Below are 15,996 nucleotides of genomic sequence, written 5' to 3' on the forward strand. Positions count from 1 at the left end.
TTTATTTATTTATTTATTTGAGAGAAAGAGGTAGAGAGAGAGAGAGACAGATAATAGGCACACCAGGGCCTCCAGCCACTGCAAACGAACTCCAGATGCATGTGCCTCCTTGTGCATCTGGCTTACATTGGTCCTGGGAAATTGAACCTGGGTCCTTTGGCTTTGCAGGCAAGTGCCTTAACCACTAAGCCATCTTCTCCAGCCCCAGTTCTTGTTTTTGTTCTTTCTTGCAGTGCTGGGCATGGAACTCAGGGCCTTCCCCATGCCAGACAAGGAAGGGCTCTACCACTAAGCCACACCCAGGCGCCTGTTTTTTTTAAAAAATATTTATTTATTTATCTGTTTGAAAAACAGAGAGGAGGGAAAAGAGGGGAAGGGAGAGAAAGAATGGACATTCCAGGGCCTCTAGCCACTGCAAACGAACTCCAGATGCATGTGCCACCTACTGTAATTGGCTTATGTGGGTACTAGGGAATTAAACCTGGGAACTTAGACTTTGCATGCAGGGGCCTTAACAACTAAGCCATCTCTCCAGCCCCCCTGTTTAGTTTCGATCATTTGTCCCCTTCTAACCGCACAGTAAACCTCTGCCACATGACATCCTCTGGCTGTCTATGGAATGTGACATGGTACTGACGTGCCCTGTGCAGTTACTCTGATAATGACAAGTAAAGAGAGAGGCTCAGGAACACAGACCTGCCAATACCTGTCTCTTCTGCTCTTGCATAATTTAGTAATGTGTCAGCAGACAACCAGAATAACCTAATTTCAATTCGAAACTGTCTCAGCCTGCATTTGGTATTTCCAGAATAATGTCTTTTAATACACTACCGTCACAGTAGGCAAAATGCCACCCCCATTTGACCTAGTCAGATTCTCTCTCTCTCTCTCTCTTTTAAGGTAGGGTCTTGCTCTAGCCCAGGCTGATCTGGAATTCAGTATGTAGTCTCAGGGTGTCCTCGAACTCACAGCAATCCTCCTACCTCTGCCTTCTGAGTGCTGAGACTAAAGTTATGTACCACCATGCCCAGCCTCCTACTCAGATTTGTATTGGATCTGGCATATAAAACACCTTCAAATAAATTTTAATCCCTCAGGCTGGAGAGATGGCTCAACAGTTAAGGTGTTTGCCTGCAAAGCTTAAAGACCCAGGTTTGATTCTCCAGGGCCTCCTGTCCCTTCAAAGTAACTCCAGACACATCCACCACTTTGTACATCTGACCTTATGTGGGTATTGGGAAATTGAACCAGAGGTCATCAGACTTTGCAAGCCAGTGACTCTAACTACTTAGAAATCTTTTCAACCATAATTACCAGCTGAGCTGGAGAGATGGCTTAGCGGTTAAGCGCTTGCCTGTGAAGCCTAAAGACCCCAGTTCAAGGCTCCATTCCCCAGTATCCACATAAATGAGATGCACAAGATGGCTCATGCATCTGGAGTTCATTTGCAGTGGCTGGAGGCCCTGGTGCTCCCATTCTCCCCCCCCCCTTTGTCACTGTCAAATAAATAAATTAAATTAAAAAACTCTTTCTTAAAAAAAAAAAATTACTAGCCGGCCATGGGGGTACACACCAAAAATCCCAGCACTAGGGAGGCAGAGGTAGGAGGATTGCCATGAGTTCGAGGCCACCCTGAGACTCCATAGTGAATTCCAGATCAGCCTGGGCTAGAGCAAGACCCTACCTCAAAGAAAAAATTAACATTAATTTTTTTATGAAGTTCTAGGTATGGAACTCAATACACTGTGCATGCTAGATCAGCGCTCTACCAGGGAGTCACACCCCAGATCTTAATCTCTTTTAGTGTGTACTGGGAAGGATGGTCTGAAATCAACAGCTTCACTCCCTTAGGCAATCAAGGGTTTAGTTTTCATTGTAAGTGGAACTTTCTGTTCTCCTTTAGATGGAGGAAGAAATGATTTTGGTTTCTCCCTCCTCTCTGACTGAACTTTCTGTTCTGCTCACTAACTCCATGGCAGGCAGGCACCCATGCTACAGAACCCCAGAAGAATCCTGTTCCTAGCCAGGCTGTTTCGCTGGTTGAGTGGCCATCTGCCCCTCCCCAAAGCAGTCCAGCTCAGCTGACTCACCTCCCCCTTGAGTGCCCCCATTAGACCCTGACTCAGCCTCCTCCTGTATAGTGCTCCAAGTACACTTTCACTCTTTTATTACTTGTACAAACTGCTATAGACAGCTCTGTTTTAAGCTTGTTTGTTTATTCTGGGATTAAATTTATCAACACTGGGCTGGAGAAATGGTTTAGCGGTTAAGTGCTTGTCTGTGAAGCCTAAGGACCCCGGTTCGAGGCTCAGTTCCCCAGGTCCCACGTTAGCCAGATGCACAAGGGGGCGCACGCGTCTGGAGTTCGTTTGCAGTGGCTGGAGGCCCTGATGTGCCCATTCTCTCTCCCTCTCCTCGTCCCCTCTCTCTGCCACTTTCAAATAAATAAATAAAAACATTAAAAAAAAAAAGAAATGCAAGTTGTTGTTGTTTTTTTTTAATTATCAACACTGAGACTTTGGTCTCTACTATTTCCCACTAAAAAACTGTTCCTTGGAAAAATGGCCCTTTTGAGGTTGGAGCAACAAACATTCAAACCTACTGTTTAGAGAGTTGAAAGTAAGAGCTAGATAGATGGCTTAGTGATTATTAAAGTGCTTGTCTTTGAAGCCTAAGGACCCAGGTTCCGTTCCCCAGTACATGGTGGCACATGCATCTGGAATTCATTTGCAGTGTGGCTAGAGACCATGGCACGCCCATCCTCTCTATCTGCCTCTCTCTCTCTCAAATAAATAAGTAAAATATAGATAGTGGGACAACGCTAAAGAAATAATTTCTCCTGGGCATGGTGGCGCACGCCTTTAATCCCAGCACTTGGGAAGCAGAGGTAGGAAGATTGCTGTCAGTTCAAGACTACCCTGAGACTACATAGTGAATTCCAGGTCAGCCTGGCCTAGAGTGAGACCCTATCTCAAAAAGCCAAAGAGAGAAGAAGGAAAGGAAGGAAGGAAGAGAGAAAGAAAGAATTTGAAGAGGCTCTTATTGGCCAAACATAGAACAACGTGAACATTCCTTAAGGGTAGTAATTGGCTAGGGATGTGTGAGATCCCATGTTAGATTCCCAGTACTGTGGGGAAGAAGGAAGAATAGAAATTGGGAAAGGGAAGGGGGAGGGAAGGGGGGAGGGCAGGGGCTGGGGTGTGTCATGGGAGGGGGCGTGGCGTTGAGCACTTGTCTGGCAGGTGTCGGAGGCCCTGGGCCTCATCCTCAGTAGTGCAAAAGAACAAAACACACACACACACAACCAGGCGGTGCCTTTGAAAGAAATGGAGCGGATCGGGAAGATGCCGTTTGGGGACAGGAGGGCAAGGTTGGCCAGGGAGCAGGAGGACCGCAGGTCAACAAATGAATCTAGTTAAGAGCAGGGCGTGGTGGCGCACGCCTTTAAACCCCAGCAGGCAGAGGTAGGAGGATCGCTGCGAGTTCGAGGCCTCCCTGAGACTACATAGTGAATTCCAGGTCAGCCTGGGCTAGAACGAGACTCTACCTTGGGGGGAGGGGAGGAAGGAGCTGTTTGGTTGTGGAAACGTGCCATGCGCCAGCAGCCAGTCGCTCTGATCACAGCGTCGCGGCGGTAGACGCGGTGTCCCCTGGAGGGTCTAAGGGGAGGACACGTGGGCGCGGCGGCAGGGGGCGCTCGGCCTGCGGAGGAAAGGAAGGCTTTCCTTGACCTGGATGGGAGGGGTCAGGCGGCAGGTGAGGAACAGATGCGCATGTGCAGGGGTGTGAGCTTTGAGGGGTCCTTGACCTCAGGCTGGGGACTCGAGAAGTAACTCCCCGGATCCCTTCCTCTCCCTGCCCTGGTCTGGGTGCTCTGAGTTGACTTTCTGGGGTCTCTAGAAATTTGATGCGTTGGTTACTTTTCCCCAAATAAGAATCAGCTCAGAATAGATCACCAAGACCCGGCGTGGTGGCGCGCACAGCACGCCTTTAATCCCTGCACCAGGGGAGACAGAGGTAGGTGGGTCGCCGTGAGTTCCAGGCCACCCTGAGACTACATAGTGAATTCCAGGTCAGCTTGGTCTAGAGTGAGACCCTACCTCAAAAAAAAGGGGGGGGGGAGCTGGAGAAATGGCTTAGTGGTTAAGGCACATGCCTGCATAACCTAGGGACCCAGGTTCCAATCTCCAGGACCCACGTAAACCAGATGCACAAGGTGTTGCATGCGTCTGGAGTACATGTGCAGCGGCAAAAGGCCCTGGCGTGCCCATTCTCGCGCTCTTTCTCTGATAAATAAAAATAAATCATTTTTTAAAATAACAAAAAAAAAAAAAAAAGGCTGGAGAGATGGCTTAGCGGTTAAGCGCTTGCCTGTGAAGCCTAAGGACTCCGGTTCGAGGCTTGGTTCCCCAGGTCCCACATTAGCCAGATGCACAAGGGGGCGCACGCGTCTGGAGTTCGTTTGCAGAGGCTAAGCAGCCCTGGTGCGCCCATTCTCTCTCTCTCCCTCTATCTTTCTCTCTGTGTCTGTCGATCTCAAATAAATAAATAAATAAATTTTTTTTAAAAATAACAAAAAAAGAAATGATCACCTGGGCGCGGGGTGGGGGGGTGCGCTGTCCCATTCCGCTCCTCAGGAGGACCACCAGCCACCCGTGCTCTGAATCCGGGCTTCCAGGACCAGAGGCACGCTAGGGGGCGAGAGGGCACCTCTCTGGATGCCAGGTCCAGGAGCCCTCGCTGGGGACTTCCCACAGCTTAGGGGGCTGTGTATGGGGGAGACCGACCACATTTAGTTCCCCGTAACAGGACACGTAGCAGTTCTCCACGTCGTCTCCTATGCAAGGCTCTGTGCACGCCTCACAGCTCCCTTACTTAGATGTTTTCTAAGCATTTCACGAGTCCTTTCTTTTCTTTCAAGATTTATTTTTATTTTATTTATTTATTAAAGGCAGATAGAGAGGGAGAGAGAGAATGGGCACACCAGGGCCTCTAGCCACTGCAAACGAACTGGCTTATGTGGGACCTGGAGAATAGAACCTGGATCCTTACACTTCACAAGCAAGTACTTTAACCGCTAAGCCATCTCTCCAGCCTCATTAGTCATTTAATTTTTTTAGAGTTCTTTATTTTCTATGAAGCTTTATTTTATTATAGAATCATGCACTTTATGCTTATTACAGAGAATAAAATATAAACCATGCAGCAAAATGATGGGTAAATATATCATCTCAAGGAAGCTACAATCAATCCTTTCATGTAAAACTTTTATTTTTCAAGGTAGGATCTCTCTCTAGCCCAGGCTGACATGGAATTCACTATGTAGTCTCAGGATGGCCTGGAACTCATGGAGATCCTCCTACCTCTACCTCCCAAGTGCTGGGATCATATAAAACTTTCAATGAAATTTTTTAAAATATTTTAAAATAGCAGAAGGAATAGCATAGGAGTTAAAGGGCTTACCTACAAAGCCAAAGGACCTAGGTTTGATTCCCCAGGACCCACGTAAGCTGGATGCACAAGGTGATGGTGCATGCATGCATCTGGAGTTCATTTGCAGTGTCTGAAGGCCCTGGCGGGCCCATTCCCCTCCTTCCCTCTCTCTCTCTCAAATAAATAATTTTTTTAAATATTAAAAAATAAAACTTTGGGGCTGGAGAGAATGGGCACACCAGGGCCTCTTGCTACTGCAAATGAACTCCAGATGCATGTGCTACTTTGTGCATCTGGGTTTACATGTGCACTGGGGAATTGAGTCTAGTCCCACAGACTTTGCAAGCGAGTACTTTTAACTACTGAGCCGAGCCCACTGCCTCCCAACCTTTTTTTTTGGGGGGGGGGGTTTCAAGGTAGGGTCTCACTTTAGTCCAGACTGACATGGAATTCACTATGTAGTCTCAGGGTGGCCTCAAACTCATGGTAATCCTCCTACTTCTTACATGCTGAGATTAAAGGCATGTACCACCATGCCCGGCCCAGTCCCCCTTTTAAGACAGGGTTTTACTCCATGAAGACCAACTGACAGAAAGCTGGAAGAAGCCATTCTGCATGCAGCTCAATGGGAGAAAGAGAAATAACCAGTGAAGATACTCCACAGTGGACACTGCAAGCCTTATATTTGGCCAGCCAGGCCAAATGAGCCAATGGTGCAATAGTGGCATGTCTGTCATGGTGGAAACCAACTGCTCTCTAATTGGAGTGGAGGCCTGCTCCATGGAAGGGAATACATCCCTGATACTGAAAACTTAAAACAGGGGTAGTCATGAGCCCCAGGGGTGTAACGTCTGCTGCTGTCTGGCTAAATGTATATACTATGCTCATCAAACTGCCTAGTAAGCACTTCTCTTAATGTTCATACCCATATATTAATGCTACTCTCACTTTTGGTAGAAAATCTTCTCTTTTCAGATCACGGTGACCTTGGGATGACTCAGAAGACATCATGGTGCTGGGAAGAAGGGACAGAGGAGTGCTCAGCACTGCAATATCACTATCACACCTTCCAAGGCTCAGGGTCCATTGCGGAAGAGGTGGTGGAAAGAATGTAAGAGCCAAAGGAAGGGTAGGACTCCTTACAACATGCTCCTTCAGACGCAAAACGGCCTGGATATCCATGACCTTGCAGTGTCTGACACTACCTACCCAAGATCATTATAATAGGAGGAAAAGATGATGACATCAAAATAAAAGAGAGACTGATTGAGAGGGGGAGGGGATATGATAGAGAGTGGAGTTTCAAAGGGTAAAGTGGGGGGGGGAGGGTACTACCATGGGATGTTGCTTACAATCATGGAAGTTGTTAATAAAAAAGAAATTAATTTTAAAAAAGATAGGGTCTTATATATCCCAGCCTGGCTTCAAACTTGTTGGGTTTATGGTGTGCTAGAGATCACACATGCTAGGCAAGCATATACCAACTGAATTACATTCACAGTCCTTGTTTGGCTTTAAACATAATCATTGCATTTATTCAGTGTTGAGGACATCGACCAGCCAATCTAATTTTTTCCTTTAGACAGTGTCTTTAAGGCTGCACTTAAACTTGCTATCTAGCCCAAGGATGCCTTTGGACTTCTGATCCTCTTGCCTCCAACTCCCAAGTATTGGAATTATAAGTGTTCATCCTGGTTTTATGGGGTGCTGGGAAATCAAACCGAGGGCTTACTGCATGCTAAGAATTCTGTTAACTGAGCTACTTTCCCAGATCACTGGAGACTGATCACTGGGCCTCAATGAGCTGTACCCTTAGCCCCATAGCAAACCATATTAAAGGCATCATGTGTGCCTAGGGCACTATAGCATCTGCAGTCAGTTCTCAGTACCTTTGATCAGTTAACTGAAAGAAACTTCTGAGCTCACAGTCCACCATCTGTCTGTATGCCCACCTGAGAGAAGGGTTGAATTATGATGGGTGCCTTTACAAGTCACTACGTCACTTACATACTTTTTTTTTTTTTTCGAGGTAGGGTCTCACTCTGGTCCAGGCTGACCTGGAATTAACTCTGTAGTCTCAGGGTGGCCTTGAACTCATGGCGATTCTCCTACCTCTGCCTCCCGAGTGCTGGGATTAAAGGTGTGCGCCACCACGCCTGGCTGGCATGGTGTTCTTTTGGCCCTTTGGATGTAAGAGCAGGTGCTGATGTGGAGGCTGCAGACTGAGGGGTCTTGGAGAGGCAATTCACATTCACTTTGGCTCTGCCCAAAGTCTCTCCATCTACCCTGCCCTCCACCTGGTAGAACTCCAGCCAGGCACCCACACAACGTTCCCGTCTGGCACATCTCACCCACGGTACATTACAAAGTCAGTGTTTTTTCAGGTGTGCTGGGCTTGGCTGCCATCTGGTCCCAAAGCTCCTAGTGGGCAGGCACTCCAGGCTCGTGGGAACTCAGGACAACCCCAGAGGTGGATGCTGAGGCTGTATTGCATGAGAAACCAGGGCCTTAAACTTGTGAGGGTGCAGAGACAGAAGTCAAAACATCCACGCAGTACGCTGCAAGTACAGATGGTGCCGAGGGACTCCATCCAACGACGACAGCCTAGTTCACCATCTCCCCCCCCCACACCAAAGGCACGATGGGGGGCTCCTTTTAAGTCCCTGCAAGTGTATATCTTTCAGCTGATCTATTTCAAAAGGAACTAGAGTGGGCTGGAGAGATAGCTTAACCGTTAAGGTGATTGCCTGTGAAACCTAAGGACCCAGGTTTGATTTCCCCAGTTTCCACATAAGCCACATGCACAAGGTGGCACATGCGTCTGGAGTTTGTTTGCAGTGGCTAGAGGCCCTGTCACACCCATTCTCTCTCTCTCTTATCTCTCTCTCTTTCTCTCTTCTAAATAAATAATTTCTTTTAAAAAACTAAAGAAAAGGAACTAGAGGACCCAGCCAAAAGTTTTCAGCTCTCTGGCATGTGGCAAAGGCAGGGGCTTCCAGAGGCTCGCTTTTTCTTTTTCTTTTTTTTTGAGGTAGGGTATTGCTGTAGCCCAGGCTGACCTGGAATTCACTATGGAGTCTCAGGGTGGCCTCGAACTCAAGGCAATCCTCCTGCCTCTGCCTCCTGAGTGCCGGGATTCAAGGCGTGCGCCACCATGCCCGACTCAGAGGCTCACTTTTGCCATCTGGGAAATGGGGAAGTCATACCTGCCTGGGGCCTCCTTCCCCTCATCTTCTCCTTCCTGGGGCCTTTGGTGGTTGGAACTTTCACTCACTTTAAAAGGTTCAGATGAAAGGTGGGATGAAAGGCTCTTGGGGTCCTATTAAGTTTCTCCTGGTGTTTGAAGCCTTGGCTGAGTGGCTGGAGGAAGTGGTCAGCTGTCAGGTACTTGTGAAGCCACCTGGAGAGGTGCCAGTGGGGAATTAGCATGCCATCAGCCACACCTAGGGCGTGAAGGTGGTGGAGCCAGGAGGGGCCCTTATCAAGGATGAAATCTGTCATTTTCCTGAGGAGGGGACCTGAGCCCAAGGTGTGGGGGGCCAGAGAGGTGATCTTGAATAAGTCCCAGTTCCACCCATGAGCTTCAGTTCACACACACACACACACACACACACACACACACACACACACTCAAACTTCACTAGGGACTGAAATCAAGGCAAATAATCAATTCTTAGTTTATTTCCAACCATTTTTTTCTAATATGGAACGCTTCACGAATTTGCGTGTCATCCTTGCGCAGGGGCCATGCTAATCTTTTCTGTATCGTTCCAATTTTAGTATATGTGCTGCCGAAGCGAGCACGTTTCCAGTCATTTTCGAATGGCACCTTGGAAGACAAAGCATGACAGCCTGAAGACCAATTATGTAACTTTCCACTACTTTACTGTCTGGTTTTATTTTCCCCATTTGACCATTTTTTTGTTGTTGTTGTATTTTCGAGGTAGGGTCTCACTCTAGCCCAGGCTGACCTGGAATTCACTATGTAATCTCAGGCTGGCCTCAAACTCAACAGCGATCCTCCTACCTCTGCCTCCCGAGTGCTGGGATTAAAGGTGTGTGCCACCGTGGCCAGCAATTTTTTTTAAAAGATATATATATGTATATTTATTTATATATTTTGTATTTATATATGCACTAGGACCTTCTAACTGCCAATGGACTCCAGACACATGAACCACTTTGCATCTGGCTTTACGTGGGTCCTGGGGAATCAAACCCCAAGTTGACAGGCTTTACAAGCAAGTACTTTTAACTACTGATCCATCTCTCCAGCTCAACCAATTTTTGTTTTTTAAACAAATCACAGTTGTGCCAAGCTCACTGGCACTCCCGTCGTCTCAGGCACTGTAAGATTGAGACAAGACGATAAACTGAGCTTGGGGGTTCAGGCCAGCCTGGGCAACATTGTGAAGCCCTGTCTCAAAAACCATTTTAAAAAAGTGAGCACTGGAGAGATGGCTTAGCGGTTAATACACATGCCTGTGAAGCCTAAGGACCCAGGTTCGATTCCCCAGGTCCCACGTAAGTCAGATGCACATGGTGGCAGATGAATCTGGGGTTTGTTTGCAGTGGCTAGAGGCCCTGGCATGCCTCTCTCTGTTTCTCCCCCTCTCTCTGTCTCTAATAAATAAATAAAAATAAAATCTCTCTCCCCCTTTCTCTGTCTCTAATAAATAAATAAAAATAAAATCTTTAATCCAGGCATGGTGGCACACACCTTTAATCCCAGCACTTGAGAGGCAGAGGTAGGAGGATCACCATGAGTTTGAGGCCATCCTGAGATTACATAGTGAATTCCAGAACAGCCTGGGCTAGAGCGAGACCCTATCTCAAAAGAGCCAAAAAATAAAATAATTTTTTTTAAATGTATAGGTGGGTACTGAAGAGATGGCTCAGTGGGTAAGATCACTTGTTGAGCAAGCATGAGGACCTAAATTCAATCCCTAGTATGCATGAAAACAAAAACCTACATGCCTACTGTTAGGCAAAAAGCAGGAAAGAAATGAGAGGGAAAACTCAGCTCAATGTGTGAGAGAGGCTTTATTAGGGAAAAGCCAGAGAAGGGCTCTGGCCAGGCATGCCAGAAACCACTTCCCTTACAGACTAGGGGAGACTTATGGGGTGGTGGGGGTCATTCTGTCACAGCAACAAAAAGCTGACTACTCCAATATCTGTTCCAGTTCTCCACAGACACCGTCTGATCACCCTGGCCTATCTTCAGAAAAAAAAAAAAAGAATAAGAAAAAAGTCTGCATTATTTTTGTGATTAAGAAGTAAAAATAGCGGGAAGAATGTAAGAGCCAAAGGAAGGGTAGGACTCCTTACAAAGTGCTCCCTCCAGACATAAAATGGACTGGGTATCCATGACCCCACAGTGCCTGACATTACCTACACAAGACCATCATAAGAGGAGGAAAAGATCATGACATCAAAATAAAAGAGAGACTGATTGAGGTGGGGAGGGGATATGATGGAGAATGGAATTTCAAAAGGGAAAAAGTGGGGGGGGGTAATGGAGGGTATTACCATGGGGTATTTTTAATAATCATGGAAAATGTTAATAAAAATTGAGAAAAAAAAGAAGTAAAAATAGGGCTGGAGAGATGGCTCAGTGGTTAAGGTCCTAACCCTAACCCTGCAAAGTCTGAGGACCCAGGTTCGCTTCCCCAGTGCCCACATAAGTCAGATGCATAAGGTGGCACATGTGTCTGAAGTTAATTTGCAGTGGCTGGAGGCCTTGGCATGTCCAATCTCTTTCTCTGCTTAAAAATCAATAAAAAAAATATATTTTTAAAAATTTTTAAAGGGCTGCAGGGCACTGGGCGTGGTGGCACATGCCTTTAATCCCAGCACTTGGAGGTAGAGGTAAGTGGATCGCCATAAGTTCAAGCCACCCTGAGACTACATAGTGAATTCCAGGTCAACCTGGACTAGAGTGAGACCCTACCTCAAAAAACCAAAAGAAAAAAAGGGGGGGCCTGCAGGGAGGTCCCTGCTGCCTCCAAAACATTACAAACTATTGCTAAGGCCCTTGGTTTCCCATGAGTAACAGATGGGAAGACCCTATAGCTGAAGACTTCACATGCGTGGGCAGCAAGGTCACTGAAAAATCAAGCTGGTGCTGAGCTTGAAACCTTCTCCCTATAAACCAGCCAAGTGAAAGCTGGAAAAAGCTGCAATACCCTATGGGAGACAGAAATCACCAGCAGTGAAAACAGTGGACACTGGAAGTGTCAAGTTTGGACAGACAGGCCAAATGACCAAACGGGCGCAATAGTGGCATGTCTGCTCTGGGGGAAACCAACTGCTCGCAAATTGGACGGGAGACCCACTTTATGGCAGGGAATACATACCTGGTACTGAAAACCTAATCCAAAGCCTATGGCAGGGGAGGTCATGAGCCTTAGAGGTATAAAGCCTGCTCTTCTCTGGCTAAATGCATATATTATTCTCACCAAACTGCCTTGAAATCACTACACTTAATGTTCATACTCATATATTAATGCTGCTCTCACTTTTGGTTAGAGAAGCTTCCCTTTTCAGATGGTGGTGACCACTGGGATGACCCAAAAGGCAACACAGTGCTCAGCAGTGACAGCAGAGTGTCCCAGTGTCCAGCACTGAAGCATCTCTGTCACATCCTCCAAGGCTCAGGCTCCATTGCAGAAGAGGTATCAGAAAGAATGTAAAGCCAGGCTTGGTGGCACACACCTTTAATGCCAGCACTGGGGAGAGGCAGAGGTAGGAGGATTGCCAAGAGTTCAATGCCACCCTATGACTACATAGTAAATCCTATGTCAGCCTGGGCTAGAGTAGTGAGACCCTCCCTCAAAAAAAATTTTTTTGGGCTGGTAATTTCCGCCGCCACCGCTGCCGCCGCACCTGTCCTTGCGGTGGTGGACCTCACGTCCCCCGGGCATGAGCCGACCCGCCCGCAGCGGCGTCTCCCGCAGCTCCTGCAGCTCCTGCCCGCTGACAACCTCCGAGCACCCACGCCTCCGCGACTGTTGTAAAGAAGAACGCTCTATTCTTTCTGTTAAAATGAAGTGTGATTTTAACTGTAATCCTGTTCGTACCGAACTGAAAGTGGCCAAATCTGAGGACAGTGGGAGGCAAGGCTCTCATTCCCCGGCGTGTTCAGAAGGTGCATGTAAGGATTGCTTTAAATGTCACGAGAGGTGCCTCGGATCTCCAAGCCTGAGCCCTCCCATGGTAGAACTTGAGACCCAAAGCCACTCTTTGAGTAACAAGGAAAACCAGTGTGTGCAGCAAACTCCCGGTGGTTTGAATGAAAGCGAACTGGAGGTCAGCAGACTGCACGAGGACAGTGGCTGTGCCTCGTTTACGCTCCAGAGTGGCCTCAGTGACCACGAAGCAGGCAGCCCCGTCCCGGACGAGGGTTTCCGAAGCCGCCCACGGTCTTGCCTGCCGCGGCCACAGAGTACTCCCCAGTATCCCAACAAACACTTGCTACCGGCTCTTCATTTTGAGAAGGTGGTTTGTTCTACGTTAAAAAAAGAATGCCAAGAGAAATCCTAAAGTAGATCGGGAAATGCTGAAGGAAGTGATGTCCAGTGGAAATTTTAGACTCCAGAACCTAATTGGCAGGAAGATGGGCCTCGAACATCTGGACATCCTTAGCGAGCTCTTTCGAAGAGGGTTCAGGCATCTCTTAGCAAATATTTTGACGCGGCTCAGTGATATGGACTTAATCAATTTGTCTAAAGTGAGCAGAGTCTGGAAGAAGATTCTAGAAGATGATAAGAGCGCCTTCCAGCTGTACAGTAAAGCCATACAAAGAAGAGTCTTTGAAAGCAGTAAGATTTCACTTCATGCTTCAACCAGAGAGTATGCTATGATCAGAACTGCATTAGCTTCTGTCCAGAAGTCAACAGCCTGGGCTCCCCCCAGAAAAGATGCTCTGGCCAAGTCATCCAATCAGAGGGATCCGAAAAATTCTACTCACAGTCGGCATAATGAATTCTTTGAGGTTGCCAAGACATTGAAAAACAATGAGAGCCTCAAATCCTGTATTCGCTGTAATTCACCTGCAAAGTATGATAGCTATTTACATCGTGCCGTCTGCAAAAGGGAAGGCTGTGGGTTTGATTACTGTACACGGTGTCTCTGTGCCTATCACAGCACCAAAGACTGTGCGAACGGCAAGCTCCTAAAAACCAGTTGTAAAGCGGGCCCCTTGCCGGGAACTAGAAGAAGCAAAAAGAATTTACAAAGATTGTGACCATGTACTAAATTACTCCTGGAGGATCATGAAGGCTAGTTAGGAAATGTTGAGTTTTAACTTAAAAATGACTGTATTATGGTTATTGATTTTATGTAGCATTGGGGGTTCTTCCCCCCAAGTGAACCAGAGGGTACAACCTCTTTAAATAACTTGCGGTTTGATGTTTAAAAATCCAAAATTCTCAGTGTAAATTCAAAACTACTTAAATACCTTATGAGAAAAGGAAACCTAGCTACTTAACTACTTCAGGAGAAAAGAGGGTAAAATAAAATTAATTGGATTTTATGGAAAAGAAGACCATGTAATTTTAGCTAAAGGTGTGAACACAATTGCCATGGACCATCTTAGCATTCTATGCAGGCTTTACCAAATTTTATGTGATATCAACTTTAAGTCTGTTAATTTAAATGTTTTTGTCTTCTCTGTCACCTTACTTGAACCTTTTTTTTCAATGTTACCCTAAAAACTATCCTTTGTAAGATCTTGCTGTCTTCCTTATTTTCTGAAGTCTGTTTTAATATTTTTATACATGTAAATATTTCTCTATTTTTATGTGCCAAAGAAAATATATGCATGTAAATAAATTTTGTTATGAATAAAATTGTTACAAGTTTGAAAAAAAATTTTTTTTTTTTAATTATAGGGCTGGAGAGATTGTTTAGTGGTTAAGGCGCTTGCCTGCAAAGCCAAAGGACCCAGGTTCAACTCCCCAGGACCCATGTTAGCCAGATGCACAAGGGGGTGCACTCAGCTAGAGTTCCGTTGCAGTGGCTAGAGGCCCTGGTACACCCACTCTCTCTCTCTCTCTCTACCTCCTATTTCTGTATCTCTCTCTCTTAAATAAATAAATAAAAATTTTAAAAAAATGTAAAAGCCAAAGGAAGGGTACCACTCCTTACAATGTAACTGTCCAGACAGAAATTGGCCTTGATATCCATGACCTCACAGTGCTTAGCAGTACCTTTACAAGACTCTCATAATAGGAGAAAAGGACAATGACATCAAATAAAAGAAAGACTAGGGCTGGAGAGATGGTTTAGCGGTTAAGCGCTTGCCTGTGATGCCTAAGGACCCCGGTTCAAGGCTCAGTTCCCCAGGTCCCACGTTAGCCAGATGCACAAGGGGGCGCACTTGTCTGGAGTTTGTTTGCAGAGGCTGGAAGCCCTGGCGCGCCCATTCTCTCTCTCTCCCTCTGTCTTTCTCTCTGTGTCTGTCGCTCTCAAATAAATAAATAATTAATTAAAAAAAAAAAGACTAATGGAAAGAGGGAGGGGATATGATGGAGAGCGGAGAAGTGAAGGGGAAAATGCGGGAGAGGAGGGAAATATGGTTTATTATCTGTAAGTATAGACGTTGTCAATAAAAAAAATTGAAAAACAAAAGACTACAGGGGCTGGAGAGATGGCTTAGCAGTTAAATGCTTGCCTGTGAAGCCTAAGGAACCCAGTTCGAGGCTTGATTCCCCAGTACCCATGTAAGCCAGATGCACAAGGTAGCACATGCATCTGGAGTTTGAGTTTGATTACAGTGGCTGAAGACCCCGGCATGTCCATTCTCTCTCTCTCTCTGAAATAATTTTCTTTTTTAAAGAAGCTAGGCATGTTGGTGCATGCCTTTAATCCCAGCACTCAGGAGGCAATAGGATTGCTGTGAGTTCCAGACCACCCTGAGAGTTACTAGTAAATTCCAGGTCAGCCTGGGCTAGAGCAAGACACTACCTGAAAAACTTCCTCTAAAAGAGAAAAGGAGAAGTAAATATAGGTAGCTGGAAGAAGGCTCAGCAGTTAAGGTGTTTGCCTGCAAAGCCTGATGACTCTGGTTTTATTCTCCAGTACCCACATAGGGCCAGATGTACAAGGTAGCACATGCATCTGGAATGCCCTGGCTCACCTGTTCTTTCTCTGCCCCAATCCTTGCAAATAAATAAATAAAAATATATGTTTTAAGAAGAATAAGCTCAACCACGTTTATTGTTGCTCAATTTATAATAGCTGGGAAATGGAACCAGCCCAGATGTCCCTCAACTGATGAGTGGATAATGAAGATGTGGCACATTTATACAATGGAGTTCTACTCAGCGGTAAAGAAAAATGAAGCTATGAAATTTGCAGAAAAATGGATGGATCTGGAAAGGATTATACTGAGGTAACCCAGGCCCAGAAAGCCAAGCACCACGTGTTCTCCCTCATATGTGGATCCTAGCTACAGATGATTGGGCTTCTATGTGAGAAGGAAAATACTTAGTAGCAGAGGCCAATAAGTTAAAAAGGAGATATAAAGGGAAGAGAAAGGAAGGGAGGAGGGTACTTAATAGG

General features: G+C 46.3%; 1 protein-coding gene and 1 non-coding gene across 2 annotated transcripts; one reads left to right on the forward strand and one right to left on the reverse strand.

The window, feature by feature from the left end:
* Window positions 1-9,130: 9,130 nt before the first annotated feature.
* Window positions 9,131-9,237, reverse strand: LOC123458162. Its single transcript, XR_006635460.1, has one exon. It is a non-coding gene; the product is annotated as a U6 spliceosomal RNA (small nuclear RNA).
* Window positions 9,238-12,390: 3,153 nt separating this feature from the next.
* Window positions 12,391-13,750, forward strand: LOC123456036 (F-box only protein 5-like). The gene is given in 2 exon segments (XM_045138558.1): window positions 12,391-12,948; window positions 12,950-13,750. Coding segments are annotated over 2 exon segments (1,200 nt in total). The 5' UTR covers window positions 12,391-12,477; the 3' UTR covers window positions 13,679-13,750.
* Window positions 13,751-15,996: the final 2,246 nt, after the last annotated feature.

Source organism: Jaculus jaculus, chromosome 1, assembly GCF_020740685.1.
Source record: "Jaculus jaculus isolate mJacJac1 chromosome 1, mJacJac1.mat.Y.cur, whole genome shotgun sequence".
Taxonomy (NCBI): Eukaryota; Metazoa; Chordata; class Mammalia; order Rodentia; family Dipodidae; genus Jaculus; species Jaculus jaculus.